At 38.0% G+C, this 27,580-nt stretch overlaps 2 protein-coding genes across 9 annotated transcripts in view; one reads left to right on the top strand and one right to left on the bottom strand.

The window, feature by feature from the left end:
• Positions 1-10,332, top strand: part of CLCN3 (chloride voltage-gated channel 3) — a 109,446-nt gene extending 99,114 nt beyond the window's left edge. For 4 of the 6 annotated variants that reach the window (XM_050791730.1, XM_050791729.1, XM_050791731.1 and 1 more), the window contains 3 exons: positions 244-460; positions 4,939-5,014; positions 7,046-10,332. In XM_050791730.1, coding sequence (XP_050647687.1) covers positions 244-460; positions 4,939-5,014; positions 7,046-7,204 — 452 coding nt within the window. In that variant the 3' untranslated portion in view covers positions 7,205-10,332. The remainder of the gene's footprint in view (positions 1-243; positions 461-4,938; positions 5,015-7,045) is intronic. The other 2 variants (XM_050791733.1, XM_050791734.1) reach the window with 1 other exon arrangement.
• Positions 10,333-16,528: 6,196 nt separating this feature from the next.
• Positions 16,529-27,580, bottom strand: part of LOC126955303 (histone PARylation factor 1) — a 31,737-nt gene continuing 20,685 nt past the window's right edge. Inside the window, exons 5-9 of one of the 3 annotated variants that reach the window (XM_050791738.1) lie at positions 25,997-26,147; positions 22,110-22,197; positions 18,738-18,910; positions 16,890-16,971; positions 16,682-16,768 (exon numbers count right to left, since the gene is read on the bottom strand). In XM_050791738.1, coding sequence (XP_050647695.1) covers positions 16,936-16,971; positions 18,738-18,910; positions 22,110-22,197; positions 25,997-26,147 — 448 coding nt within the window. In that variant the 3' untranslated portion in view covers positions 16,682-16,768; positions 16,890-16,935. The other 2 variants (XM_050791737.1, XM_050791736.1) reach the window with 2 other exon arrangements.

Genomic DNA, 27,580 nt, shown 5'->3' with positions numbered 1-27,580 from the left:
CTTTACCAAAAAATACTTTCTTCCATGAAGATGATATATTATTGTTGACTTCTAATTCAATCAGATATAAAAAATTGCTAAGTGGCTTTTCAGTTGACTCCTTTCTTGGTTAAGGAGAAGATAGGAAAAAATGAAGGGATCAGAAGTCATAGGATACATTAGTTTCTTTTTATTGCTGAATAAACAGGTTGCCTACTTAAAAATCTATCAATTTTAAGGTGTTGGTCTCCTCTCTCTTTTCAGAAAGTGCCAGGAAAAAACAAGAAGGTATTGTTGGCAGTTCTCGGGTGTGTTTTGCACAGCACACCCCATCTCTTCCAGCAGAAAGTCCTCGGCCATTGAAGCTTCGAAGCATTCTTGACATGAGCCCTTTTACAGTGACAGACCACACCCCAATGGAGATTGTGGTGGATATTTTCCGAAAGCTGGGACTGAGGCAGTGCCTTGTAACTCACAATGGGTAAGTCTGGTACCACAGGAATCCGTTCACTTGCTAGAATGTAGGATCCTTTTTAGTGGAATCTGTATAGTTATTAGGGGAGCATGTGAGTCAGCTCCCAGGTGGCAAAGTCTGTCGTATGGTATAGGCACAAATACAGGATCAGTCAATCAAATTTCACATTTACTATAGAATAAGAAAGATGTCATCTGCCTGCTCTTTGCCAAACAGTGGCATTTGTAAATAATCCCTCAAAGTTGGAAAAGAGGTGCTGAAAGATCTCCAGCATGAAAGCATGTTGAGCTTAGAGTGCTGCTTTTCCTAGGGGAAGAGTGGACCTAACTTGTATGGAGCACTGCAAAACCCTGTATTATTTTTGTAAATGTTTCATTTTTAGTATATAAATTTCTAGTACAATAAGTTTCTCGATATTTTGCTATTTACTCTTTCAGCCAGTATTTGATTTATCATGTAATGAAGGAAAGAATATATAATTAAATGAAATTTGTAAATTAGCTAAAAATCTCCTTTAACAAATGCTTTGTTTCCTTTTGTCTACCTTCTCTATACACACATCTTTTATATTTATATAACTGCTAAAGACAAATACTCATGTATTTAAAATGCATACATTGATAATTTATTTTTCCACCTTTTACACATGGACTGCCAGTGTTTCTCCATTGACAGGAATATAGGAAAGAGACAGATGTCATGGGGGTTGTGGAGACCTTAATGCGCAGAATTAATTTGGCAAATACACTACTTCATCACCACTGCTCTTTTCCTGGACCTCGGATCTGTTTCTCCACACTTCTTTCTTTAGGACCCTTTATTTCCACCATATATTCTTTCTTGTTGAACTTAAGAATGTTGTTTTATCTGAAGGCAAATACCAGAAAGGCTAGAGAGGAAAAACAGAGCGTGTTGGATTATGCATAAACCGAATGGCTAATCCTGAACAGCGTAAAACTGGTTGAAATACTAAACACTTAGAGAATCTTAGCAGTTTTTTTTTTTTAACATGTTACAGAAAACACATTGGTGACAGAATACGTGACTCCTGTCCAGAGAAAGGAGAAGAACAGAACAGAAAAGGAAGGACATTAGTTTATTGAACACCTTCGTATTTTCTCATTTAACTTTGTGGGACCTCTGCAAAGTAGATAGTTATATCCCTACTTTACAGATGTAGTAATTAAAGCTCAAAAAGCTTCGATAATTTGCCCAAAGTCATGTGGTGAACAAGTCATGGTTCAAGGAATCAAACTGTCTTCCCGACTTGAAAACCCAGTCTCTTGCTACTGTTTTGCGCTTAAGTGACTGATAGAAATTCTCTTTCTTTGTGATTTCTTAAACTACTAAAACATTTTCTTGGCCAATGTATTAGATTGGGTTAAGAATAGAAATATGAAATTAGAGGATTAGATCTATGTTTAGTGTTTTTCACTGTGCTAGTTAAAATAACTTCAGGAATATGAAATAAATCATTAAAGAGATAAAGCCCTTAATTAAAGGCAGGGAGTTTAGAATTATTAAATACCACAGATACTGATTGGAGAAGAGATGTATGTCATAAATTATTACTGTTACTATTTTTCTTTGTGTAACATTGTTTGAATAAATAATGGCACCAACTTCATTAATTTTAAAAACTCAGTACTAAATGGGGTAACTTTTCATAAAGCTTTGCTAGTCCTTGAGCCCTTTTATTTATTAAGTGGCTCAGTTGGAACCTAAGCTGAGTTGTTACAAACTATTATTTGCTTCAAGTTGTTTTCTGTTCCTGGCATGGCTTTTTCTTTTGTGTACTAACAAATGTAAATGTTATTCTGTTGAGTTATGGTTAACTATGATCACAGAACTTTTAGGGATTAATTTTCATATTTCAGTTTGTTGATTAATTCCCAGGTATTTGGCAGCGTAGATATTAGAAAGGAAAATGTTTAAAAGAAAGTGTAAAAATAACGAAGTGTGTAGGGCGAGGGGTGGATAGCTAATTAAAATTTTGTCTGGTCCTGCCTGTTCATATGAAAGAAGGGGTTGGACTTTCTTCTAAGGGAATATATTTCATTGCTTTCATCATATTTTCCTTATTCTGTCTGTCAAGGAAAATAAATTGATACTTGTATGGGAAGAAAAGAGATCATTTAGGGAAGTGGCTCATGGGACTTTATTTTGTTTGAAGTGTGTTAGGAAATCAGGTGTTTTTTTCTCACTTAAATTATTTAAAACCCAGAAAAGAAATGATTTATCTTCTGGTTTTTAATGGAGACCATGAAGTTCTGCATAGCTATCATTGATGTGTACTTTATACTGCATTTTTAGAAGTGGAAAATAGTTATTTGGAGGAAGAGAGAACAAATCTGGAACGTTAGGTGCAAGGAGAAAAAGAATAGAGAGATGAAAAGGAAAGATATTTGTAAATTATAAAAATTTAAATTAGCTATTGATTTTCTGCACTTTATTTTTTAACTTAGAATTTTTCAAAATCAGTTAATCTTGGTGGAATTAGCAGGATGTTAATAGGAGTGGCTGAGAAAAAAACATTTTGTGATTGAGTTTGGGAAGTATTGGATTAAATACAATTGAGGTTTCTTTACTATGGAATTCCTCAGAACTTATAATACGTTGATATTCTTTGATTCCCAGATGCGGGCGAGGGTAATAGGATACCTGGTTTTCCAGACTTATTTGAAAATGCAGCTATTTTTGGGTTGCAGGGAAGGATATGGAAGAACTCATGGGAATTGGTGTTTCTTGGAACATGCTTTGGAAATGCTGGGTTATGCCCTGTTAACTCTTACATCATTAGTTTTTAGCCCAAAAGGAAACAGCAAATAATCTTTTATATGAGCCACATTTTGCACTGATTTTCCTTCCAATCTGTAAAATTACTAAGTAGCACTCTGGACTTATGCTCGAATCACTCTTCTCCATTAATGTAGGTTTCTCCCTCTTTTAGGGCTTTTACTTTATAAATACAGAGATTACTTTGTAAAATTCTACATTTGCCACTGGGTCCTTATACATTTGTAACTTTCCTCATAGTATATTTTGTGATTTGGTGGAGTTTACAATATAGATGATACTAACTGAAATTAATCATTCTGTATAATTGGATAGAAAAGCATGAGTAAGAATTAAATTGGTGTTATATTTAATTGCCAAGATTTTCACATTTCCTGACTACAACAATAAAATAAAGTGAATTGATGGCTTAAAAAAAAGAAACCTCAAATGTTTAGTCGATGAAGAACATCTGTTGAATGAATGAATGTTCATTTTATATAGTGCATTTTCTGAGCTTTTTTGGAGGGGGAACTTGCTCCCATGCTCTGAGAACTTTTAAGGATCGATACATTATTTTTAACATAATAATGAGAAAACATGAGCAGAGAACTATTTCTGTCCTTCCCATTCTCTGTCCTCCTGCTCCCCCACCTCCCACCCCAGCCATCAAGCTAAGTATTTTACACCTGGACATAGCTATAGGAACAGGCTACTTTGAAGTCTCCTGGTGACGTTGTTCAAGTCTGAATGTTCAAAGGCTGTTTAACAGGGAGGTTGACTTAATGAGATCATCAGGGAAATGTCCAGTCATCCTGAAGGGTATTTTGGATGGGCTTCCAGAATTTAAAGATTAAAGTTTTTTTAAGGTTTTTTTTTTTTTTTTATTTTCACTGTTTATATTGCCACATTAATTTCCATTATAAAACCAGTAACCATCATTTTATTTTAATTAGCAATCTTATTATTTTCATGTATCCTCATTATGAGAATTTATGTCCATTACTTTGCTTGATGTGATAACAATGACATGCTAAATGAGAAATAATTGTTATTTAGGAAAAAATGCAGAAAGTGAAAGTCCTTTTAATTCCTAATCATAAATACATTTTATTAGCTTGCTTTAAGAAGTGGCGGTCACAGCTCCTGAACATTAGGGAGTGCTTCTTTTGGTCCGCATTATTTATTCAGTGCACATTGCCTTTAATTTGAATTTGAAAGTATAGTAAAATCCATGGGATTTTTAAAGTCTCACAGCCTTTTCCTACCTTTTCGTGAAGGTAGATCCAGATGATAGCTGCTGTGTTGTGACATCATAGAAATTAGAAAAATATTTTCCTCTGAGGAAAGGACATTGTAAATGAAACTCTACATATCAGAGGTCTATAGCTATGTATCAATATTAAGTTTATTTTGTATTTTGCTTTGTAGTCATCTTCATTCCAAACTTTCATAATATTATTTTTAATTTAAAAAGAAAAATAACCCACTGATATTGAAGATTAGTATTATGTCACTTTTGAAAGTCAGTAAAATTTATGCAAAAGGAACCTGGAACTTTAAATCATTTTTGTTTTTATTTCCTAAGGTTCATGAGACTCATTCTTATGGTTCATGTTTTTATTTTTTCTCTCATTCTTTATCATTATGATTGGAACCTCTTTTAATTTAATTTCTCACACAGTTATTAGCATAATAATCTGTTTCAGGATTGTCTTGGGGATCATCACAAAGAAGAACATATTAGAGCATCTCGAGCAACTAAAGCAGCACGTCGAACCCTTGGTGATTAGATATATCAGATCTCCTCATTAGACACCTTAGAAGTCAGGAAGCATGAAACTTGTGAACTGTTGAGTTCTCTCTTTCCCAGATATCTGCTGAACAAAAATATCCTACTATGCTGCCAATTACATTTGTATCTGATAAAATATGTCTGTAAGATAAATTTAGATATGTGTAAAATCCCATTTATAGAAAGTAAGCAAAAGTAACACCTCTCATCAAATCGTTCATTACAATTTCAGAACTGTAAACAGTTTGGTAGTGGAATAAGTGAATATTATTGGACATTCTTAAAGTGAATATGGCAAATCTGTCTACCTCAGTGGATACACCGGTCTCAGAAGACTCCTGACTGGTTAAAAATGTCTGACCCATCCCCCCAAGCCCTTTTTTTTTTTTTTTTTTTAATGTTTTCTGATCTTGTGGTAGTCTTATGGTAAATCTAAGCTCCTAAAGGATTTTAAAGGAGCTTAGCAATTAGAATTGCTTTCAGTTAAATTGATTTTTTAATGGGCACACTACCTAGAGTGTAATGTGTATATTATTTGTGATCATAGCATTAGTTCTTTTTCTGCTATACCCTGCATATCTTCAAAGTCACAGTGTGTGTCCTGCCATCTCATTAGTAAATTGTACCTAGATTATGTGTGTGTCCCTTTTGTATGATGTTTCTAGAATGCTATAAGCAGCTTTTAGAGTCAAATGCATTCATTTTAACTGGCTTTATGTCCTAGTGGTTTCATGACTACAAATTTGAATTATCTTACTGCATAACATAAAAAATGTCTGGCTTTAGCAATTAATGCCTGAAATTATTTTGCCCTGCAATTGTCATACCTATATGAAACTTGTCCCAGTTTGCTTAAGTGCACAACTGATTATGTATTCCTGTTGTATGCTAATATTTCACAAGTGTTTCATGCATCCTTTTTTTAAAAACTACTAACCAGAATATTATCGTAGCAACTCATTCATTCCGCTTTCTGCTTCACCTGTAATAATCTTTTAGGACTGCTTTCTGATTTTTCACCTATCTTTTAATGTAAGCATTAACAACTAAGACTTTCATAAAAGCACTGTATCTTAACTTTTCTGGCCTAAATCAAAAAAAGGAAAACACTGATAAGTGTCCTAGAAACTTGGGTTCTTTTATAGCTTTGTTCTTGGGGCTCTGATGTTTGGGATTGATGTTCTGTGTTGACCATTTTATATGCATTTTATCTCAATAGTATGTGCTTTCATGAAGATTCTGATACAAGTGGGCAATCCTTAAATTATCTTTGAAAAATTGGTTAATTTTGGTTAAAAAAAGGGAAAGTGGCCAGGCGCAGTGGCTTACGCCTGTAATCCCAGCACTTTGGGAGGCCGAGCCGGGTGGATCACAAGGTCAGGAGTTCAAGACCAGTCTGGCCAACATGGTGAAACCCTGTCTGAAAATAAGCGGGGCATGGTGGCGCGTGCCTGTAATCCCAGCTACTTGGGAGGCTGAGGCAGGAGAATTGCTTGAACCGGGACCCAGGAGGCGGAGGTTGCAGTGAGCTGAGATGCGCCACTGCGCTCCAGCCTGGGCTACAGAGCAAGACTCTGTCTCAGTAAATAAATAAATAAATAAATAAATAGAGAAAGTATTGAGAGGATTTGGTCATCATTTTTGCTTTCTTCATGTGATGGCAATCAATTTTCCTCCTCAGATGGGATCAGTATCATTTCGTATTCATACATCCATCCATTTTTTGTTCCTGTTTTGTTGGCATACATTAATCAAAATAGCTGTGCTGCATTGAGGCATGCAGTCCTCAGACTCTCAGTGGAAAGGCTGTCATACTATTAGTGACCATAGTAACTTTTTATACCAAAGGATGGTTGCTGGATAATTTTAATATCTTTACCAATAAAGTACTTTTTGGAAAGACAAAATCAGGCTGCTTGCTTTGCTCTATTCCTGTCAACAAAAAGGATTTAGCTATAGATTTAGCTTCTCCTTTTATTTTCCCTTTTATTTCATGGGAGTCTTCTGTTTATTCTTTTCAGGCGCCTCCTTGGCATTATAACAAAAAAAGATATCCTCCGGCATATGGCCCAGACGGCAAACCAAGACCCCGCTTCAATAATGTTCAACTGAATCTCACAGATGAGGAGAGAGAAGAAACAGAAGAGGAAGTTTATTTGTTGAATAGCACAACTCTTTAACCCGAGGGAGTCGTCTACTTTTTTTTCCTCCGTTACAAAAAAAGAAAGGAAATATAAAAGCCGGGTTTTTGCAACGTGGTTTGCAAATAATGCTGGTGGAATGGAGGAGTTGTTTGGGGAGGGAAAGGAGAGAAAAGGAAAGGAGTGAGGTATTTCCCGCCTAACAGAAAGCAGCATATCAACTCCTATTGTTCTGCACTGGATGCATTCAGCTGAGGATGTGCCTGATAGTGCAGGCTTGCGCCTCGACAGAGATGACAGCAGAGTCCTCGAGCACCTGGCCTGTTGCTCCAACATTGCAAAGACACATTATCAGTCCCTATTTCTGGAGGGATTGCTTTGAATTGAGCCATCTATAAAACTGCAAGGTCTTGCCCTTTTTTTTAAATCAAAACTGTTCTGTTTAATTCATGAATTGTATAGTTAAGCATTACCTTTCTACATTCCAGAAGAGCCTTTATTTCTCTCTCTCTCTCTCCTGAGCTGTAACAAAGCCTCTTTAAATCGGTGTACCCTTTTGAAGCAGTCCTTTCTCATATTGAGATGTACTGTGATTTTACTGAGGTTTCATCACAAGAAGGGAGTGTTTCTTGTGCCATTAACCATGTAGTTTGTACCATCACTAAACGCTTGGAACAGTACACATGCACCACAACAAAGTTTGATCAAACAGGTAAAATCTCGAAGGAAGCCTGAACGAAATCTCTCATTGTGTGCCATGTGGCTCAAAACCGAAAACAATGAAGCTTGGTTTTAAAGGATAAACAGTTTTCTTTTTTGTTTTCCTCTCAGACTTTATGGATAATGTGACCTGGTCTTATGCAAATTTTCTATTTCTAAAACTACTATGATATACAAGTGCTGTTCAGCATAATTAAACAAAATGCTGCTGCTTTGAAGTAAAGAGAAGGAAGTATTCTGTTTAGCTGTATCTGGTATTAATTGCATGTTAAAACACTGGAATTTTTAAAATTGAAATTAGATCAGTCATTCTTTTCTTTTCTCAAGATATCACATGGCTGACACTGAAGAAGAAATGTAATTCATAACTTGCACTAAATGTATATTTTTTTTCTTAAAAATTTACCATTCTTATTTATATTTTTATGGATTAAAATTTATAAAATACAGATCAGTTAATATTGCACTTAAGTAATTTTACCTTTTTAATGTGATTTTTATAGAATAACTCAGACTTACAAATATGGAGATATGAACAAAGTTTACAGTGGGAACAAAGGTTTAAAAAGAGGTTGTGGTTCTCTCTCTGTGATCCAGTGTGTACATAAACCGTTCTCTGATCTTTCACTGCCATCCTCCGGATTATGTCTTCTGACCTGTCCATTTTGACCCATTAACTGGAAAGTTGAAAAACTACGTTAACTGGAAAGTTGAAAAACTACATTAACTGGAAAACTGAAAAACTACATTACTTTGGAGAATAAAACCAAAAGTTAGTGTTTACCTTCTTAAAAAAAAAAAAAAATCAAAAAATTTAAAAACAGTAGAATTGCAAAGATAGCAGTTAAAATTTTAATATGAAAATAACCTTTGAATCTCGAGCTAGGTCACATCCATATTTGAAGTGGTCAATGATGGTTTGGACATTTTTTGCAGGATGAGTTAAAATGCACTGGAGTATATTTGGGATTTTTGTTTTTGGAATTGTCTGTTTTAATCACAGTCTTAATTCACAATTGGCAAAGGCAGTTTACTCAAAGGACTGGCCTAAATATTCTGTAATTATACATTTTTGATAGGAAAATGAAGTTTTTGCAAGCAGACATTTTATTTTTGTCTTTTCTTTGGCTGGAGTGCAGTGGGGCATGGTCTTGGCTCACTGCAGGGTTGACCACCTGGGCTCAAGTGATCCTCCCGCCTCAGCCACCCAAGTAGCTGGGACTATGGGCATGCGCCACCATGCCCAGCTACTTTTTTTGTATTTTTAGTAGAGATGGGGTTTTGCCATGTTGCCCAGGCTGGTCTCAACTCCTCAGCTCAAGCAGTCCGCCTGCGTAAGCCTCCCAAAGTGGTGGAATTACAGGCTTGAGGCACTTGCACCTGGCCCAGACAGACATTTTCTGAAACACAACTGGCAATGAGCTGTTTTTACATTTTGAAAGTGATTCTTCACTTCCTAGTTCTTAATTATAATATACCTATTAAGATCTGTAAGGTCCTGAAGACTTATAAGATCATGAAGCCATATAATAATGAGGATTGAAAGTTGAGCAAAATTTTCAGGATTTTGGGAAACATTCTTAGCTGTGCTGTCTGCCTAAGATTAGTCCTTATTACTTCCCTCCTTTGATAGACTTCAAGTTTTCTTCATAGCCCTTTCAAAGGTTTTTGGGCCATCCAGACTAAAATCATTTCTCATTGATAGTTCTGTATATCTCCAACTTGTCTTAAGTGTATTTGCCTCTGTGCAAGGTATTGCTAGACTATGAACTCCTCAGCATGGCTGCTGGATAACTTACTGTCTCGAGTTACAAGCCTTCAAAGGAGAAATCGGTTTCTTTGCAGATAGCTTCATAAAACTTCACATGGAGTTTATTTTCCATATTTCTCTTTTTTATTTCTGCTCCTCCTTTCATTGCCCATCTTGCTTCAGAGACTGACATTTCAGAGTGGATATTAATTAAAGCATTAATTTTCTTTTTTGGTGTATTTCTATCCCTAGCGTGTCTTACTGCTAAAATACAGGAAAAGTGCCGTATTTTTAATGCATTCAGTGGTTTTCTTTGGTGTTATCTGTTCCATTTTCTTTTTCGTACATTGAGGTGTGTCTCCTTTTCAACCAAATGAAATAGTGGAGACCATGAAATTGTTGTGCCTGGCTAATTGGCAAATTAATTTACCAATATAATAACTGTAGCGCCTTATTTGAATACCCTTTTTGAGAAGGTATGATGAGAATGGGCAAGGGTGTCAGCATCTCTTCTTCTTAATAATTGTTTTCAGTTTTGGTTCACAAAGAATGCTTCGTTTGTTAACCTGTGATGTTACCTAGAGCTGTATTTATCTGTTTTTATTTATACTAGTGTAGTAAAGCTGCATATCATTACAGTAAAAATGATTACTGTGATGAGTTAATCAGAAAATCTATTAAAATCTATATGACAATGTGTGGTTTTGGCCTTTAATTATATCTGTAAGAGCCCTCCCTCTTCACTGCTGCCCTGTGCAGTGTAGGCCGATACGCCTGGCACAGGGAGCCCCAGAAAGGTAATAATTATAATGCTTCTCTCAGGTTACAAAGCATTTCTACACTTTGCAAGCAAGGAGCAATAGAAGAGCAGATAGATGCTGGATCGACAGCAGGATGTTCATACCACCAGCAGTGGTTTAGCGCCCCTGTTTGTCAGTGAAAGCTGCAGGTCTACAGAAAACTGATCATTTCAGCTCACTTTCAAAAGTGATTTTTTTTCTTTTTGCAAGAAAAATTACGCTATTTGCATGAAAAGAGGTAAAACGATTTATTTACACGTCTTTAAAAAATCACCTTGGACATTTGCTAATAGAACTGCCAGAAGAGGGTGGTAAGTAACAACCTTTGAGTAAGATGTGGTCTTTTACTATTAAGCTTTTAGTAAAAAGGAACACACTAAAAGTTCAGAGTAGATCATTTATATTCTCTGAGTATTTACTTAACAATTACTGGTCGTCAGGCACTATTCTATGTTCTTGAAGTTTTCATTCCAGCAGGAAGAGAAATCTATAGTATGTCAGATGGTGATACATATGGATTAGTTCAGCAGTTTTTATGTGCTGCACACTGTTAAGAATATACGAAATCGGTCAAGAATCCCCATGGTAATAGTTTTTCTAATGGACAAAAAGTGAAGGTGTGTGCCTGTGTGCACCCACCCCATTTTTATTGAGGGTGATCAGGGAAAGCCTCGGGGATAAGGAAGCATTTGAACAGCAACCTACAGAAAGTGAGAGAAGTACATTTATCTGCGAGAAAAAAATGTAAGAAGAGAAAATGGAAAATGCTATACACAAAGGATTCTCCTGCCAGGTTCAAGGAACACCAAGTGGGTCACTAGCTGGAGAGGGATGAGAGGGAAGAAAGTGATAAGGAAAGAGGTTGGGAGTGTAGGTGTTTGATTTTTATTCTAAATAAAATGAGAAGCCAGTGAGGCAGAAAATCACATAATCTGACTTAAAATGATCCCTCGGACTCCTTTGTAGGGAATAGACTATAAAGCGGTAGAGGTGGAAACAGGAGACCAGCTAGAAGACTGTGGAATAATTCAAGTGAGATATGGTAGAGATCTGAACCTGATTGAAGCTGGTGGAGGTGCTGAAAGTGGTTGGATTCTAGACATGTTGAAGGTAGAATAGACAGGACTTGTGAATGGGTTGGATGTAGAGTGTGATGAGGAGTCAAGGATGTCTGCAAAGTTTTTGGCTAATGACAGAACAATGGAATGGCCACTGGCTGAGTTGGGAAAGACTTAAGAATAGATTGGGGCTGGGGTGTTGTGTGCAGAGAAATTTTGGTTTTAGACATTGTTTTAAGTGTCTTTTATACTTCCAAGTGGGGGTGTCACATAGGCATTAGCATGTATCAGACTCGAGTTCAGGAGAAAGGCCCAGCCTGAGAGCTACCCGGGCGGCGGCATCCTGAGACAGGAGAGTACCACGGATTGAGTGCAGACAGAGAAGAGGTACAAGGACTAAGCACTGAAGCATGCTTATGTTTAGATTTGGGGAGGTGAGCCAGCAAATGAGGGAGCCGCCAGTGAGGTTGGGTTGCGAGTAGTGACATTCAAAGAAGGGTATTCCACTGGTGGATCTATTTAAAAATAAGCTGGGTGTGGTAGCTCAGGCCTGCAAATCTAGCACTTCAGGAGGTCACGGTTGGGCAGGATCATTTGAGCCCAGGAGTTCATGACTAGCCTGGGAAACACAGACCAGGTCTCTACAAAAAATTAAAAAATAAAAATGAGTTGGGCATGGTAGCACATGCCTGTAGTCCTGGCTACTTAGGAGGCTAAGGCAGGAGGATCGATTGAGCCCGGGAGGTGGAGGCTGCAGTGAGCTACGATGGTACTACTGCACTCCATTCTGGGTGACAGAGCAGGACCCTGTCTCAAGAAGGGTAGTCCCCTAAACCAAATGAATAATAGTTTCAAGGAGCGATGATTAATTGTCACGTGTTGCTGATAGGTGAAGTAAATGAGGGCTCAAAATGCACCAATGTAGAGAGAACTGATAGCTTCCCCCAGAGCAGGTTCAGCACGATGGTGGCAAGCCAAAGCCTGAAAGCAGTGGATCCAACAGAGATTGGAAGAAGACGACGATTGCAATTCTTCCTGTGAGGTTTCCAGGAAAGTAATGCGTGATAGTTTTAAGATGCAGGATATTATAGCTTCTTCTGCTATTGATAGTTTGACAGGGAAAATTAATCTGAGAACAATCAGATTTTAAGATGCAGGAAATTATAGCCTTTCTGTTAATGATAGGAATGTTTGAGAGGAAAAATAGGCCCTTAAGCAAGCAAGGGAGGATGGGGTCTTGGACACACATTCAACCTTCATAGAAAGGAGGAAAGGCAGAGTATAAGGGGTAGTTGGTAAGGCAGTGGGATTCTGTTGAAGTTATTTTGGTTGCTCCTATTTTCTCAGTGAAATAAACTGAGGATGGGAGTTGGGTTTGGGGATTGAGAGATGAGAAAGTAGGATCGATGGGCATCCAGCGTGACCAACGTGAGGTTAAAATAACACAGGCTGCCACGGTTGTGTTTTTTCTCCAGCCACCTGGTACTGAGCAGACTCTGGTAAGGAATAGGCAGTTTTTTAAAACCTGGCTTAAGGTTAACAGATACATACAACAAATGGAGAGAAGGGTAGTGGAGTGGAGGATGCAGGGAGTGATTGTAATGATGGGGAGTAGAATCTAAAGGCTCGGTAAAGAGAATCAGGAATGGAGTGGATGAAGAATGAAAAAGGTGGTTACATTTGTGAACTGTAGGGGACTGTCGTGTTTAAAAATTACTAGAGGGAAAGAGACGGAAGGATGAATGATGATGTTAAGACAGTAGGATGCTTGAGGTTGAGATTTGGGAGGCTTTCATTGGCACTGAGAAGGTACTAGTTTCTAGTTTGTCAGTCAATCCCTAATCTAGATCACTGAAAGAGTAAGTCGAGGTTAGAGTATTGTAGGGATCACCTACATATATATATACACACATATGTACATTGCCCAGGCTGGAGTGCAGTGGCACGATCTCGGCTCACTGTAACCTCTGCCTCCTGGGCTCAAGCAATCCTCCCACCTTAGCCTCCTGAGTAGCTGGGACCACAGGTGTGCACCACCATGCCTGGCTAATCTTTTGTATTTTTTGTAGAGACAGAGTTTCACCATGTTGCCCAAGCTAGTCTCGAAATCCTGGCCTTAAGCTATCTGCCCACCTTGGCCTCCCAAAGTGCTGGGATTACAGGTGTGAGCCACCATGTCCAGCCAGACATTAAAATTAATTATGATAGGACTAGTTTGGACAGAATGCCATTAAGCTGGTAAGGTCAGTGTTTGAGGTAATGCAAAGTTCTTAGGACACTGCAGAGTAGTTTATAGCAATCTGTTTTGTAGCTTTCATTTTTCCTTGGGTGTTATCATCCTACATACATGTTTGAGAGGTTATATAGAAACTCCATTATTGAACTCTGAGAGGTAAGCTTAGCTAAATTTGAACTGGTAATGCCTTTCTGTTAAATCCTGATTGGATCAAAGTTCTTCATTCAAGAGCCTAGGCACTTAAACTGTGTTCTCAGAGAACAGAGGTATATAGATGCCATTTGGAAGCTACTATAGCCATTGAGTGACCAGATCCTAGGTACGTAATCTTTAGTGAATTAGGTTTAAGTGGACTACGCCTTTAGTGAAGGAAAAAGATAAGGTTTGGTATCTTCTGTAGGGAGCTTGCTCTTGAATGAAAAACGTTCAGTAGTTGGAAGATAGTACCTCCTGAAAACAGGTTAGCAGCCCTGACACAACTGGTCGGAGTTTGAGACTGGAAATCCGCATTTCTTGTTACTGTCTTCAGGAAACCCCATTCACAACTGTATCATCTGAATTATAACCACCATATTCTTAGAGTTGTTATGTCTCATTTCTATCTTGGCTGTGATATGCCCAGCTTCCTGAAGATACACATTCATGTGAGGTTTCTGTGAGGAATGGATGAAAAGCCGATTCACCTTTTTTGTCCCCTTTCATTTGTTCCTTGATAAGAAATCCTTCTGGAATCCATATTGCTGACAAGGCATATAAAAACAAATCTTACACACTACACACTTGAGACTGTTGGATCACCAAGTGACAAAATTAATATTTCTAGTTAAACAAATATTTAATGGGATACATGAATTTGGATATTAAAAAAAAGTGTGTTAACATTAGGGGCAGTATTTAGAAATAGTTGAGCCCCTTAGAAACTAAAGAAATCTGAGGAAAAAAGCTCAAACTTCTAACATTTTATTTAAAATTTATGGCCTAAAATTATTTAAGACCAGTGTGATTTGGTCATCTTTTCTAATAAAATATATGTGAGCCAACTGTAACTGTAATGTTTTAATATAAAACAAGTTAATAGTTCAGATGGTTCCAGCGCCTGGAGCTACTGACCTAACTAAAATGGCAGCTCCTTAAAACCTGAGACCTCCCCATTAGAGCTGTAAAAGTTCCTGCAGTGATGAAAGGGAAGCTGAAGATTTTTCAGTTTCATTTTGGTTAAGATATTATACAAAAGATACCTACCTTGAAGAAAGCATCTTACCTGCCTCCAAAGGCAGCATGAGCCATTGGCAGAAGGAACAGATTTTGGTTGTGGCAGAGATTTTTGACCCCAGAAGACTATTTGTCTGAGAAGTCAAGAATCTTTAACCCCAGGCATCTTAACAGTTTCCCAGCTCTTGCCAGTTTGATTCTATCTGGCACTTAAGAACATGTGACAGGGTCATTTTATTCAGTAAGTGCAATTCCAAAGGTTTGTGTTACTGACGGGGATATACATCCATAAAATATATGCCCTTAAGAAGCTTGCAGCCTAATTGGGGAGATGAGGAATGCTACTTATATTTAAAATTCTAAGTGTTGTCTTTTAATAGTCTACTCATACCCTTATATAAATAAGTACCTCAAATATATTTTAAGGGGATAGCTGACAGTAAGAACTTTGGAGAACTACTGGCTAGTCAAGAAGTTATTTGAGTAAATCACATCAATCTTACACAATGTGGAGGTTTAACTAGATGGCCTGGGGTGGGGGGGATGGTGCTTTTTCAATTTGAACTTCATAGAAAGGGGAAAAAAGCTTATACGCTCCTCAGCCCCATCCAGGAAGTTTGCTATTCTGCATTTCATGGTCTGCCCTCTACCTTTTTTTTTTTTGAGACGGAGTCTCGCTCTTGTTGCCCAGGCCGAGTGCAATGGTGGGATCTTGCTTACTGCAACCTCCACCTCCTGAGTTCAAGCTATTCTCCTGCCTCAGCCTCCCAAGTAGCTGGGATTACAGGCATGCACTGCCACACCCAGCTAATTTTGTATATTTAGTAGAGATAGGGTTTCACCATGTTAGCCGGGCTAGTCATGAACTTCAGACCTCAGGAGATCGGCCCACCTCAGCCTCCCAAAGTGCTGGGATTACAGGCGTGAACCACCGCGCCCGGCCCTGCCCTCTGCTTTTAAGGTGAAGGACATATCATCAGGTTGAAGGAAAATCTGGATCTAGTAAAACACAGCTATCCACAGATTCGTACTAAAAATCCAGTGAAATCATTTGCAATGAAAAACTTTAATGGTATACTGATTACTATCTTATACTAAAACGATATACTATGTATCAATATACTAGGCTATATTAGTAAATGACAGACTGAATCAAGAGAAGATTTAAAATAATATACATAATGGGATAACTGGACTACTTGCTGGGAGTCACCTGGAACTACTACCCAAAATGCAGTTTGGGTAGGTCGGGGTCAGGCACCCTGGGAGTGTTGATCACAGTGTCATGAGTTTCCTTCTAAGTTTCCTTTTGTTCCCCTCCTCACCCGCCATAAACCCAATCCTTAAAGTTATAGCTATTAACTCAAGACTCAGAAGAAATATTCTTAGTTGCCCATATGATAAATATTGAAACAGGATTCTGTAAGGATGGTCTAGTTAGCCACAGGCATTAGACAGCGGCTTCCTGTGACATATCAGAGGGTGACTTTAGTTGTCCTCCAAAATGTGATTAGGTCACCATTTAGATGATTTGACTGCCATTTGCTTGCACATTAAACAAGGAAAACCAGGCAGAAGAACCTTATAAACGTTTTTAGTAAATGTTTATTTTTTGTATTCCTTAAAAACAAAACAAAAATCACAAGTTTGATACTAGTCCTTTGAAATATTGTACACCAATCAAAGCCACCTTACTCATGCAGCAAGTTGGTCTATGTTCTCTTTACTTCTGTTTGCCAGATGATCCTCAATAATTTCTGCAAACAGATTCCTCTTCAACAGATTATATGCAAGAGGTAACAGCTGGCCAGCAACTTTATGAAAATACTGAAAAATAAAAATAGAACATTAAATAGAGAATATAGCAGATATCCTAATAAGTAGCAGAAAATATATCAACAAAGCACTTGTTTAACAAAGGCTGCTTCCAAAATCATTTTAGCTACACCTTCAAGTGGTTAGTGAACATAATTTCAGGATAGGCGCCTGGCATTCTAAGAAGCAGTCTTGTTGCTCCAGATGAGGCATACCTTGAAAATTAAGAAAACCAAATTAAATCTGAGCTTCCTTATTCCCTCAGGTTTTATCAACTTTTTCTCACCCCAAACAATGCCCACAAATACTTTTATTCTCTCTGGTGTATTCCCAGTCAAAAGTTTAAGCTTTATTTCCCCTATTAATTCTGTAAGAATAGCTATGCTGAAAGTGAGTTTTCAGATCATATTGCCTTTATCCTCAAATTCCTTCTCTCCCCCATCCCTAACATGTACCGCCTCCCAATCCCTGTTAAAAGTCACTGCCTTAGGCTTATCAAAAGATTTTAGATTACTGCTATTATCTACATATACCACCATTTTGCTGATCATAATAAACATTTAGCCCTTAATATGTGGTAAGTACTGTGCTAAACCTTTTTATAACTCATACACGTTATTTCATTCTCACAACAATCGAGTTTGCTATTCACTGGTTCACATCTTATGGCTCTACTTATTTATGGCTAGGGCCTCTCTAGGTCAAGTACTATTTGGACTGGTCAATGACTGTCATTCTGGCTGTTAAACATTTTGATTAGTTTTACTGATAACTATCTATGAGGTGGGCAAAGAAAAGTAGTATAATATGGTTTATAGCAGGGTTCTCAAAATTACACCCCTGACCAGGAGCATCAACTTCACTTGGTAACTTGCTGGAAATGCAAATTCTCAGGACCCACCCTAGAACTCAATCAAACTTGGGGAGGGTGGGGAGAGCGCCAGTGTGCGTTTGGACAAGCCCTCCCAGTGACGCTGATGCATGCTAAAGTTGGAGAGCTACTGGTTTAGTTTTGCTCCTCTCAGTGTGGTCTGTAGAGCAGCAGCATGACCGTCACCTGGGAGGATGGCAGTCTCAGATCTCATCCCGGACCTACCGATAGAGTGCATTTTAACAGTGTCTGCAGGTGAGTCACATGCATTTTACAGTCTGGGAATTACTGCACTGATTTAGGCACTGACTCTGGAACCAGACTGCTTGTGTGAACCTGGGCAAGATGCTTTGCCTCTCTGTGACTTGGTTACAAAGTAGGTTAAATGAGAATTAAATGATCTGCGGATGGGTGTGCACTCGTGCACGTGTGCAGACATATCTTATAGGTAAAGAAACAGATACAAAGGTGTTGGCAAGCTTGCCCCATCTTACACACTGGGAAGACGTGATTTACAACCAGTCTGGCCCCAGAAACATGACATGCCCGCTACACCTTATTGCCTCTTTGACCTTCAGGCAACTATGGTTGAGTAAGCACTGGTTTAGGTATTAAGTAAAATTTTCTTATTTAATGAACAATTAGTTAATGGTAAAACAGCATCTCTTATAAAGCTTAAATAATTTAAAGTGTATTTTTCATCTAAGAATTTAAGCACAATAACAAATATCCCCACCACAGTGGAAACGAAATGGAGCCTAAGGTGTGTGCATACACCCCCATACCTAGCCCCAAATGTACACACACAGCAAGAAGGCACGTCCCTATAATGTGTCTAATAAGTAAATTCACTTTAATGTAAGCGTGAAGGCAAATAATCTTGGTTATTCACCTTTGCCAGAATAGAAGATGAATTTAAAACATTTTTTGGACATCTACTTTTAAAAAAATCACTTTAAAACCTTCATTTTGAAATACAAGCTGAATCCCTATCTTACCTCTGCTGGAATTTGGGGGTATAAATGTGCATGTATTCATGTGTGGATGTATGTCCCAAGGACAGGAGGGAGATGTGGCAGTGGGTACCAGGTGGAGGATTCTTTTACTCACATGTGAGCCATAGCAAAAGAGGTCCATTCCCAATTCAAGCCCCATGCCATAATCACATTCATCATTAGCAAATTGCACAAAAGTCATCATTTCCTGAATGGGAGCAAAAGCTTTTAGTCTCTCCTCGTCACTTGCAGCCTCAACTATTGCCTTGCAAATTCTCTTGAGGTCAGCTGAAAGAAATCAATGATATAAAAGATTATCTACACAGTTAGAAAATGAATCAGTCTTCAAAGGTAAGAAGACTATAAAGACAGTTTTTCCTCTTAAGACTTTTTATACTAGTACAACTTGTGCCACCTTGGGTAGTAATCTGCAGCACCTTAATTTAGAATGGCAATTTGGTAATTTTTCTACTTAGGATTCAAGCTTAAAAACAGGTTAACTAGCATTTCTTTATTAGCGACTATTTCACAGGATTTAGTGCCAGTCATGAACTCGCCAGGCTGGAGTGCAGTGGCACAATCTTGGCTCACTGCAACCTCTGCCTTCCAGGTTGAAGCAATTCTCCTGCCTCAGCCTCCCAAGTAGCTGGGACTACAGGTGCACGCCACCACACGTGGCTAATTTCTGTATTTTCAGTAGAGACAGGGTTTCACCATGTTGGTCAGGATGGTCTCAGTCTCTTGACCTCATGAGCTGCCTGCCTTAGCCTCCCAAAGTGCTGGGATTACAGGTGTGAGCCACCGCGCCCAGCTACAGTCATGATTTTTTTAAAAGTCTATTCCATGAGTAGATCATGAGTTTACATAACTTTTCAGCAGACTAGTCCAGGAGTTGGCAAATTAGGCAGGCAACTCTTCTTACTTCGGATAGTAGTATGCAGTCTACGGTCAGAAAACCAAGTATGAAAAACAGTGCCCTCAGCTGGGCACGGTGGCTCACGCCTATAATCCCAACACTTTGGGAAGCCAAGGCAGGTAGATTACTTGAGGTCAGGAGTTCAAGACCAGCCTGATCAACATGGTTGAAACTCTTTCTCTACTAAAAATACAAAAATTAGCTGGGCATGGTGGCGGGCGCCTGTATTCCCAGCCACTCAGGAGGCTGAGGCAGGGGAATCACTTGAACCCGGGAGGCAGAGGTTCCAGTGAGCTGAGACCCTGTCATGGCACTCCAGCCTGGTCGACAAGAGTGAAAAAAGAAAAGAGAGGAAAGATGAGAAAGAGGAGAAAGACGACAATGAGGAGAAAAACGACAAAGTGGAGAAAGAAAGAAAAGAAAGAAGAAAAGCGTTATTGTGAGAAGCTTCAAAGGGTTAAGAACAAACTTAGTTGTGATTTGCTCATCATTGTGACGTTAACAAACGGTCAATTATACCTCCTGGCAAACGACACTAGGCAAGAGCAAGAAGATTAGGTCCTTCACTTTTATGTTTTGCTACACTTCAAAACTAATTAAATACAGAAGGATCTAATGGCTAGAATATTAGACTTGGATATAAAACCCCAGAACCACAACTACAGTAGGGTAACAGGCTTTACTCCCGGGCACTACAATTTAACATCCATCACCCCAAAAGTTTTAGAGACTGCCCATCTCTACAACAAATGTGTTCAACCTTTCCCAAAAGAGACAGTAATCATGCTTTTTAAAGCTCTCTCTAAGGACAGACATGAAGAGAAGATGACTTAGTGTAGAAGCAGAAGGCTGACCAGTAGCTAGGGCCCACACTGGTCCCATCAGAGACTAATTGCCTCTGGCTTCAGGGAAGATATATAGGACAGATCAACCTGTCTAAGAGAAATACAATGTGGGCTACACATTTTTTTCAGTATCCACATGAAAAAAGAAACAGGTGGGGCAGGAGGAGGAGTTAACAAAAAATAACAAAAAAACAGGTGAAATTAAGATATTTTATTTAACCCGTATTTCCAAAGTAGTATTACGTCAACATATAATCAATGTAACAAATATTTAATCCTATTTTAATTTACAAACTTAAACTAATTAAAATTATATTAAACTTAAACTAATAAAAATTACAGGCCAGGTACAGTGGCTCACACCTATAATCCCAACACTTTGGGAAGCCGAGGTGGGTCGATCACGTGAGCCCAGGAGTTCGAGACCAGCATGGGCAACAGAGTGAGACCCTGTCTCTGCAGGACAAAACAAAACAAAACAAAACCAAAAAAACACCAATTAGCCAGGCATGATGGTGCACACCTGTAGTCCCAGCTACTCGGGAGGCCGAGATAGGATAATTGCACCACTGTGCTCCATCCTGGGTGACAGAGTGAGACCCTGTCACGCACACACACACACACAAATAAAATAAAAAATAAATAAATACAAGTTACAAATTTTGTTGCAGTCGCCACATGTGAGGCACTCAGTGGTCATCACACTGGACAGCTCAGCCACATTCATCTTCCCTATGACACTCCTCTAAGAGGCAGGGGTACAGCGAAAACAGGTCCATATGAATAGCTGCCATCTAAGACATCTGTATCTACTGGCTGGAGACGCTGCACAGTAAAGTTTGAGAAGAACTGCTTTACAGAACTGGTTTAAATGCAGATGTCCAGGTCACAGCCCCAGAGACTGGTAACTACCAAGGCTAGTTAGTTCTGTTCTGAAAAATAGGTGGCCAAATACGTGCGTTAGGCAGGAATACGTGGTTCCTTGAGAAGGTGCTAAGTTTGATTTCCCTTTAAGTTTTATCCTCCCAGAAGAGGATGATCAATAAAGGAATACCAGAAGGGCTGTTCACAATAAGGGAATGGAGACGAGGGGAAAAGAGTTGAGAAGCAATTTTAATTCTGGATGTTCAGTGTAGCAATAACTACGTTATGTGCATTGGTCCATTTTGAAAGTGTTTTTATACTTATAGATGAAGTCGTTCAGGATCTTGGGCTTCTGAAAGCTAAATCACTTTTATATGCCGATGAAAAAATGTTCACAAAGAACCATAAAAACACACACAATTTCAATAATTACTATTTTGCAAGTTGACTGTAACGTCAAAGGTTAGGAAATAGTTCCCAGGAAGTAGGCAACCGGTTAAAATTACTTAAATTCTTAAAAATAACTACCAAATTTTGAGCACTGAGGCAAGCATTTTGCCAAGTATCTTAATACTTGTTTATGCCCCAAATTCCTTTATGAAGTGCATACGATTAACTTCATTTTTACAGATGAAAAAGACAAAGTTTCACAGGATTAAGTAATTTGTTCCAGGCCACACAGCTATAAACTCGGTTTTAATTCAGGAATGACAGACTCTAAAACCTAAGCTTACTCTTTATTACTAAGGTCTAGTGACTGTGTCACAAAATGTATATGGACATATCTTCTTCCCAATATAAGCAAAACCTTCCTCCACATGCATTAACATATATGCACATGTTTACATATGAAATACATTACCATCTGTTTCAGGGAGCTCTCGGTACCCAACATCATTTTTATCTACTGGAACAACCAAGCCTGCACCATGAAAGGTCTTTGTCACAACCTACGTTAAAGAAAAGAATAAAATGTAATCATGGTAAGTAGACATCAAAAAAAAAAAAAAAAAAAAAAAAAAACCCCAAATACATAACCCTCAACATTACTGCCAAAATGTAACATTCAATGACATTTTATTTCAGTAAATTTGAACTCCAGGGTAAAAATTTAACACTATTTTTTTCTTGAAAAGTAGCTAAAAGTTAAACACTTGAAGTAACCACAGAACTGTGAAATAATTGGCTTTTCTTAATTGTGCCAGTCACTTGGAAGTCTGCATCCTGATTTGTTAAGGAAGAACCCAATACATCCTAGAAGGCAAGCCAAAATACCGGTTTCCTCTAAGGTCAAAGTACTTTCTTGGCAGAAAGCACAGAGGAACCTGCGTCTAAAAGAAAAAGAGTAACAAACAGTTTTTGTCAGCAAGAAGACATGATAGGACAGGACTCCTCTCATCCATCCTGCCAAATTCAGACCCCCCTATTTTTACCTGGAATATTTAGGCTTGTTTGCAAACTTCCCAAAAGTAGGGCAGCTTCTAGGTTTGTGGTGTCCTTTAAGGAGGCAAATCACATAACCAGTGAGCTTTCATTAAGTGGTAGTCTTCAAAGACAAAAACAGGCCCAATTACAACTACCACCATAACCCTTCCAGTTTCCATTCTTCCTGTAGCTCATGTTAGTGGCATTATTTTTAGGTCTTTCCTTAGCAAAACATTTGTACAAATATTCCACTTCTTTGTGCAATTCAGTGAAACGTTTCCAAGGCAGAGGAAGGACACAACCCAAAAACCAAACTCCAATTTTAAAGGCCTCTCACCTAAGTCTCTATATCGTAAAGATTTTTTCTCTCTCATCTCCCTATTCTCCCAGTCTCTTGCTTTTTTCATTATCCTTTATTAAGCTGCCAGAAAGGGTAGATTATTCAAAGGAAGTTATCAGAGAACTGCTTACCACTTGGGAAAAAAATGAAGTAATTGTCTTCTATCTTAATCTTTCTATCGAGATAATCTGCAGCTGGATTTCAGAATTAAATGTAAAAATAAAACCATAAAACTACTAGAAGGTAAATTTAAAAAAATAATTTTGTGATAGAGAAGAGTTGACTATGTAAAAATAAAAAGTCTATCCAGTGAAATCAAGTACACAAAACAGACTAGCTGATAAAATATATCTGTAAAATGTAACAGTAGATAAAAATTAATGTCTTTAAACTATAAGGGAGTCTAACCAAGGAAAAGACTAACATCCAAATTAGAACACATATAAGAAAAAGACTAATTCTAACCCTGATAGAGAAATGCGCAGAGTTCAGGCAGTTGAAAAAAAAAAATACAATGGCCAACAGAGAAGTGAAAAGTATTTAATGTCCTTTATAATTAAAGAAATTTTAATTAAAACAGTGCAAAATTTTATACCTACCAGCATGGAAAAAACTAAAAAGACTGAAGAAAACCCCACAAAATGAGAAACAAGCAAAGAAAAACTATAAACACACATACACACACACGAACTGCTTTGGACCTGGCAATACTATATCTAGGAATTTCTTCTAAAAAAATAACCAGATAAGTATGAGACTGAAGGTATAAAAGGTTATCTATGGCAGGACTGTATTTGTGAAAAATCTTAAGCAACCCAGACTTTGAACACCTAAGCACAGTATTCTGCAGCCACTCAAAATTATGAGGTAGATCTTAAATTGGCAATATGAAATGATAAACATACCATATTCATAAGTGTAAAAAGCAAGACATAAAGCAGTGACAATGAAAGAAAAAGACAGCAGTGCTATAGTTGCCAACTCAGGCTGCCCAACATACAGTAAGAATGACGGTATATGTTCAGATTTTTCACAGATGATTACCTGTACTAATTGTCCATAAAGAGGTATCAATTAAGAAGTCAACAGAATCATAATTTTATTAAGAAATTAAGAAGAATAAGATTACAAATTTAGAAAAACTGTATAGGGGTGGGTGGCATCCTGAAGCATCGGATCACAGGTGGATGGAGTGCCACACCGTCATTTTAAGCATCATTTAACCAATGTTCCTTATGAAGAAATCTAGGTATGGAAAAGGTGAAGTGGCAGAGAGCCAATTAGTAAGAAGATGGGGTGGAAAGAATGCTAAATATGGAAAATATGAAGTTGGGTTTTACATGTGTCATTTAAGATTTTGGACAAGACACAAAACCTCTATAACCTTCAATGTACTCATCTATAAAATAGGATAATTCTAACTTTGCAGATTTGTTGTAGAGAGTCAAATGATATAACTCATAAAGACTCTGCATTCCAAACTACGCTCTAAGTTACTGTCAGTATAAAAACACTGATTTCTAGTGTGCTGCACAGTGCTGTATCATACTAGAGTGGATACATTCTTACGCTCACACAGAAGAACAAAGCCACTCACATATACTAGTGGAATTGAATTCTTCAGTAGAAAAATATGAATTCAATGAAGAGCTCACAAAAACAATAAAAGAACAACCTTACATATAACAGAAAAGGGTTTGAAAGCATAATCATCAACAGGGGAGGATTAAAAACATGATTGTCTTGTAAGTTCTTTTTTGTCTTTGTTTTTACCAGCTGTTTTGTATAAAAAACAAATACTAAAATGAAACTTCATGGGGGAGGGGTCTAGGACAAAAATATCTAAGAAATTTCAAACTCAATCATATCTTATTTATGGAGAAGAATTAAGAAAATCTCCTCTGAAATAAAGTATAGCTTGTGGTAGAAAAATAAAAAAAGACTGATTAAATAATTTGCTAACAGCGATTATGTGTATGGATGCTCAGACTTCAGTCAAAACAAATTAGGAATACATTAACTAGGTTACAACTACCCTTCCTCTCAGTCACAATGTGGGAGAAGCTTCCTATGATAACTAGAAGGGTGAAGAGCAATATAAAACCTTTTTTGAAAATGCCATGTTGTAATGGGTTTCATTAAAATGTACGTTTTAAGAAACTTTCCAGTCTATAGGACTAAAGAGTGCCTAGAGCTTATCAGAATATAACCCTTGCAGCTGAATCAAGATCAGAGAAGGAACTGAAGTAGGATTTAAAACCTAAGTACACTAAGGTACTACATTACCAGTGCTAGTTTATTAAGGAATAACAAGTTCTCCATTTAGCTTAGAACATTCAGATGAACCAGCAAGGGCAGACAAACGGTGAGAGGCTAGAGGAGACTTGGGAGCCCTCATTCCAGTGACAAATGTTTTTCTTCACCAGAGGCCGTAAGACCAAACTCCTATAGAATTCTCATTTACTCCAAACCAGAAATCTTCCAGCTTGTCATTAACTCACTCCGAAATCTATAGCTGAAAAACCAAAAGAATCCAACACTAAGAAGTATTTGCTGCTTTACAAAATACTCCCCTCACACTACAGGCATTAGGAGAGACGCAAAAGGAAATGATAGGATTAATAAGGAAAGAGAAAGAAGCACTGCTTATATAACACGTTTACTGGAGAAAATGTATGTAAATTTCATTAGGTACAAAGCAGCTTCCACTTAACTTTATGAAGTGATTAACTGATAAACAAGATTAAGAGTGGTAAATACTGGCATACCACAGCAGTGTTATCACCAGTTGTGCAATTCAGTGTGCCAACCCAAAGGAGCCATCTGACCCCCATTTCAGTGCCATCCTCCTAGCACCCCTGAGGGACAGCATCCAGTTCTTAAGACAGGGCTAGGAAGAGAAGGGGAAAGTAGAGATGGGAAGGAATCGAGAGGGGAAAAAAATCCACTATAACAAAACAGAGACCAACAGGCTGAAGTCATACTTTCTTATTTCTCTGTTTCATCTTCATGCTTCTCTGTTCAAGCGAGTACCCCAATTCTCTGGCTGCTTCTGTGAGCTTTTCATCTATGTTTTTCAAGAGATTGATTTTCTTTTTATCTGTTACTTCTTTAAGTTTCTTCGTCAAAAATAATCTGAAAAAGAAGTAAACGTCCTCATTACGTGGCAGGTCACTGCACTAAGTACAAAGACCTTTGGAAGTTTAGCCAAGTTAAAAATGTCAAATTCCATGCAAGAATAAGTCCACAGAATAATTCCCAACACTTCTCTCAAAATCCCTCATAGTTTTTGTCAAATAAGAGAAAAAGCAATATTCATAAAAAACTGCCAGTCACAGAAAGAGCAAATATGATTCAAATTTATATTAGTACTCTAATGTCTACAATAAAAGTATAAAGGTATTTACAAAGCTGAGATTAGTCAAGTTTTAAATTGTATCACTTGATATTAAGATATGGCATACTACTTTGAAGAAGTCTGACCTAACAGAAAAAAAAGATATCAAAAAAATTTTTCAGGGACCGGGCGTGGTGGCTCATGCCTGTAACCCCAGCACTTTGGGAGGCCAAGGTGGGCGGATCACTCAAGGTCAGGAGTTGGAGACCAGCCTGGCCAACATAGGAAAATGCTGTCTCCACTAAAAATACAAAAATTAGCCAGGCATGGTGGCACACACCTCTGTTCACAGCTACTTGGGAGGCTGGGCCAGGAGAACCACTTGAACCTGGGAGGCGGAGGTTGCAGCCAATCAGTCAGCTGAGATCGTGCCACTGCACTTCAGCCTAAGACTGTCTCAAAAAAAAAAAAAAAAAAAAAAAAAAAAAAAAAAAAATTTTTTTTTTTTTTTTGAGATGGTGTTTCATTCCTGTTACCCAGGCTGGAGTGCAATGGCAGGGTCTCAGCTCACTGCAACCTCTGCCTCCTGGGTTCAAACAATTCTCTTACCTCAGCCTCCTAGGTAGCTGGGATTACAGGTGCATGCCACCACGCTCAACTAATTTTTGTGTTTTTAGTGGAGACAGGCTTTCAACATGTTGGCCAGGCTGGTCCCGAACTCCTGACCTCGGGTGATCCATCTGCCTTGGCCTGCCAAAGTGCTGGGATTACAGGCGTGAGCCACTGCGCCTGGCCTTTTTTTTTTTTCTTTTCCAGTTTTAAAGAGACAGAGGACACTATTATAACACTTAAGGTCAATAGATTTTTTTTTTTTTAAATGTTGAAGTTTGTGTTGAGAAAAGTTTAGAAAATGTAAAAGGAAAGCAAAGCTACTTTGTAAGCTTATACAAAAGCATAAACCAAAGTAGTTTTCAAAAGTATGTGAATATACAGCATGTTAACGCCACTTATGGAAATAATTTTATATCTTATCATAAACAGGTTTTTTGCCATCAATGTAAAAGGTCAGGAGTAACATGAAGAGCGGGAAGGGTGTGCCAGACCCCCAGGAAGAAAGCTGAGGGAGTAACACTCCTAGGGAGAAACTCACTTCTATTCACTGCCAACATCTGAATTTGTAGTATTCCCCACAACACTGTTATCAAAGGGCTTAGAACATTGATAGTGGGTG

This window comes from Macaca thibetana, chromosome 5, assembly GCF_024542745.1.
Source record: "Macaca thibetana thibetana isolate TM-01 chromosome 5, ASM2454274v1, whole genome shotgun sequence".
Classification (NCBI taxonomy): Eukaryota; Metazoa; Chordata; class Mammalia; order Primates; family Cercopithecidae; genus Macaca; species Macaca thibetana.
This window is presented reverse-complemented; position numbering and strand designations above follow the sequence as displayed.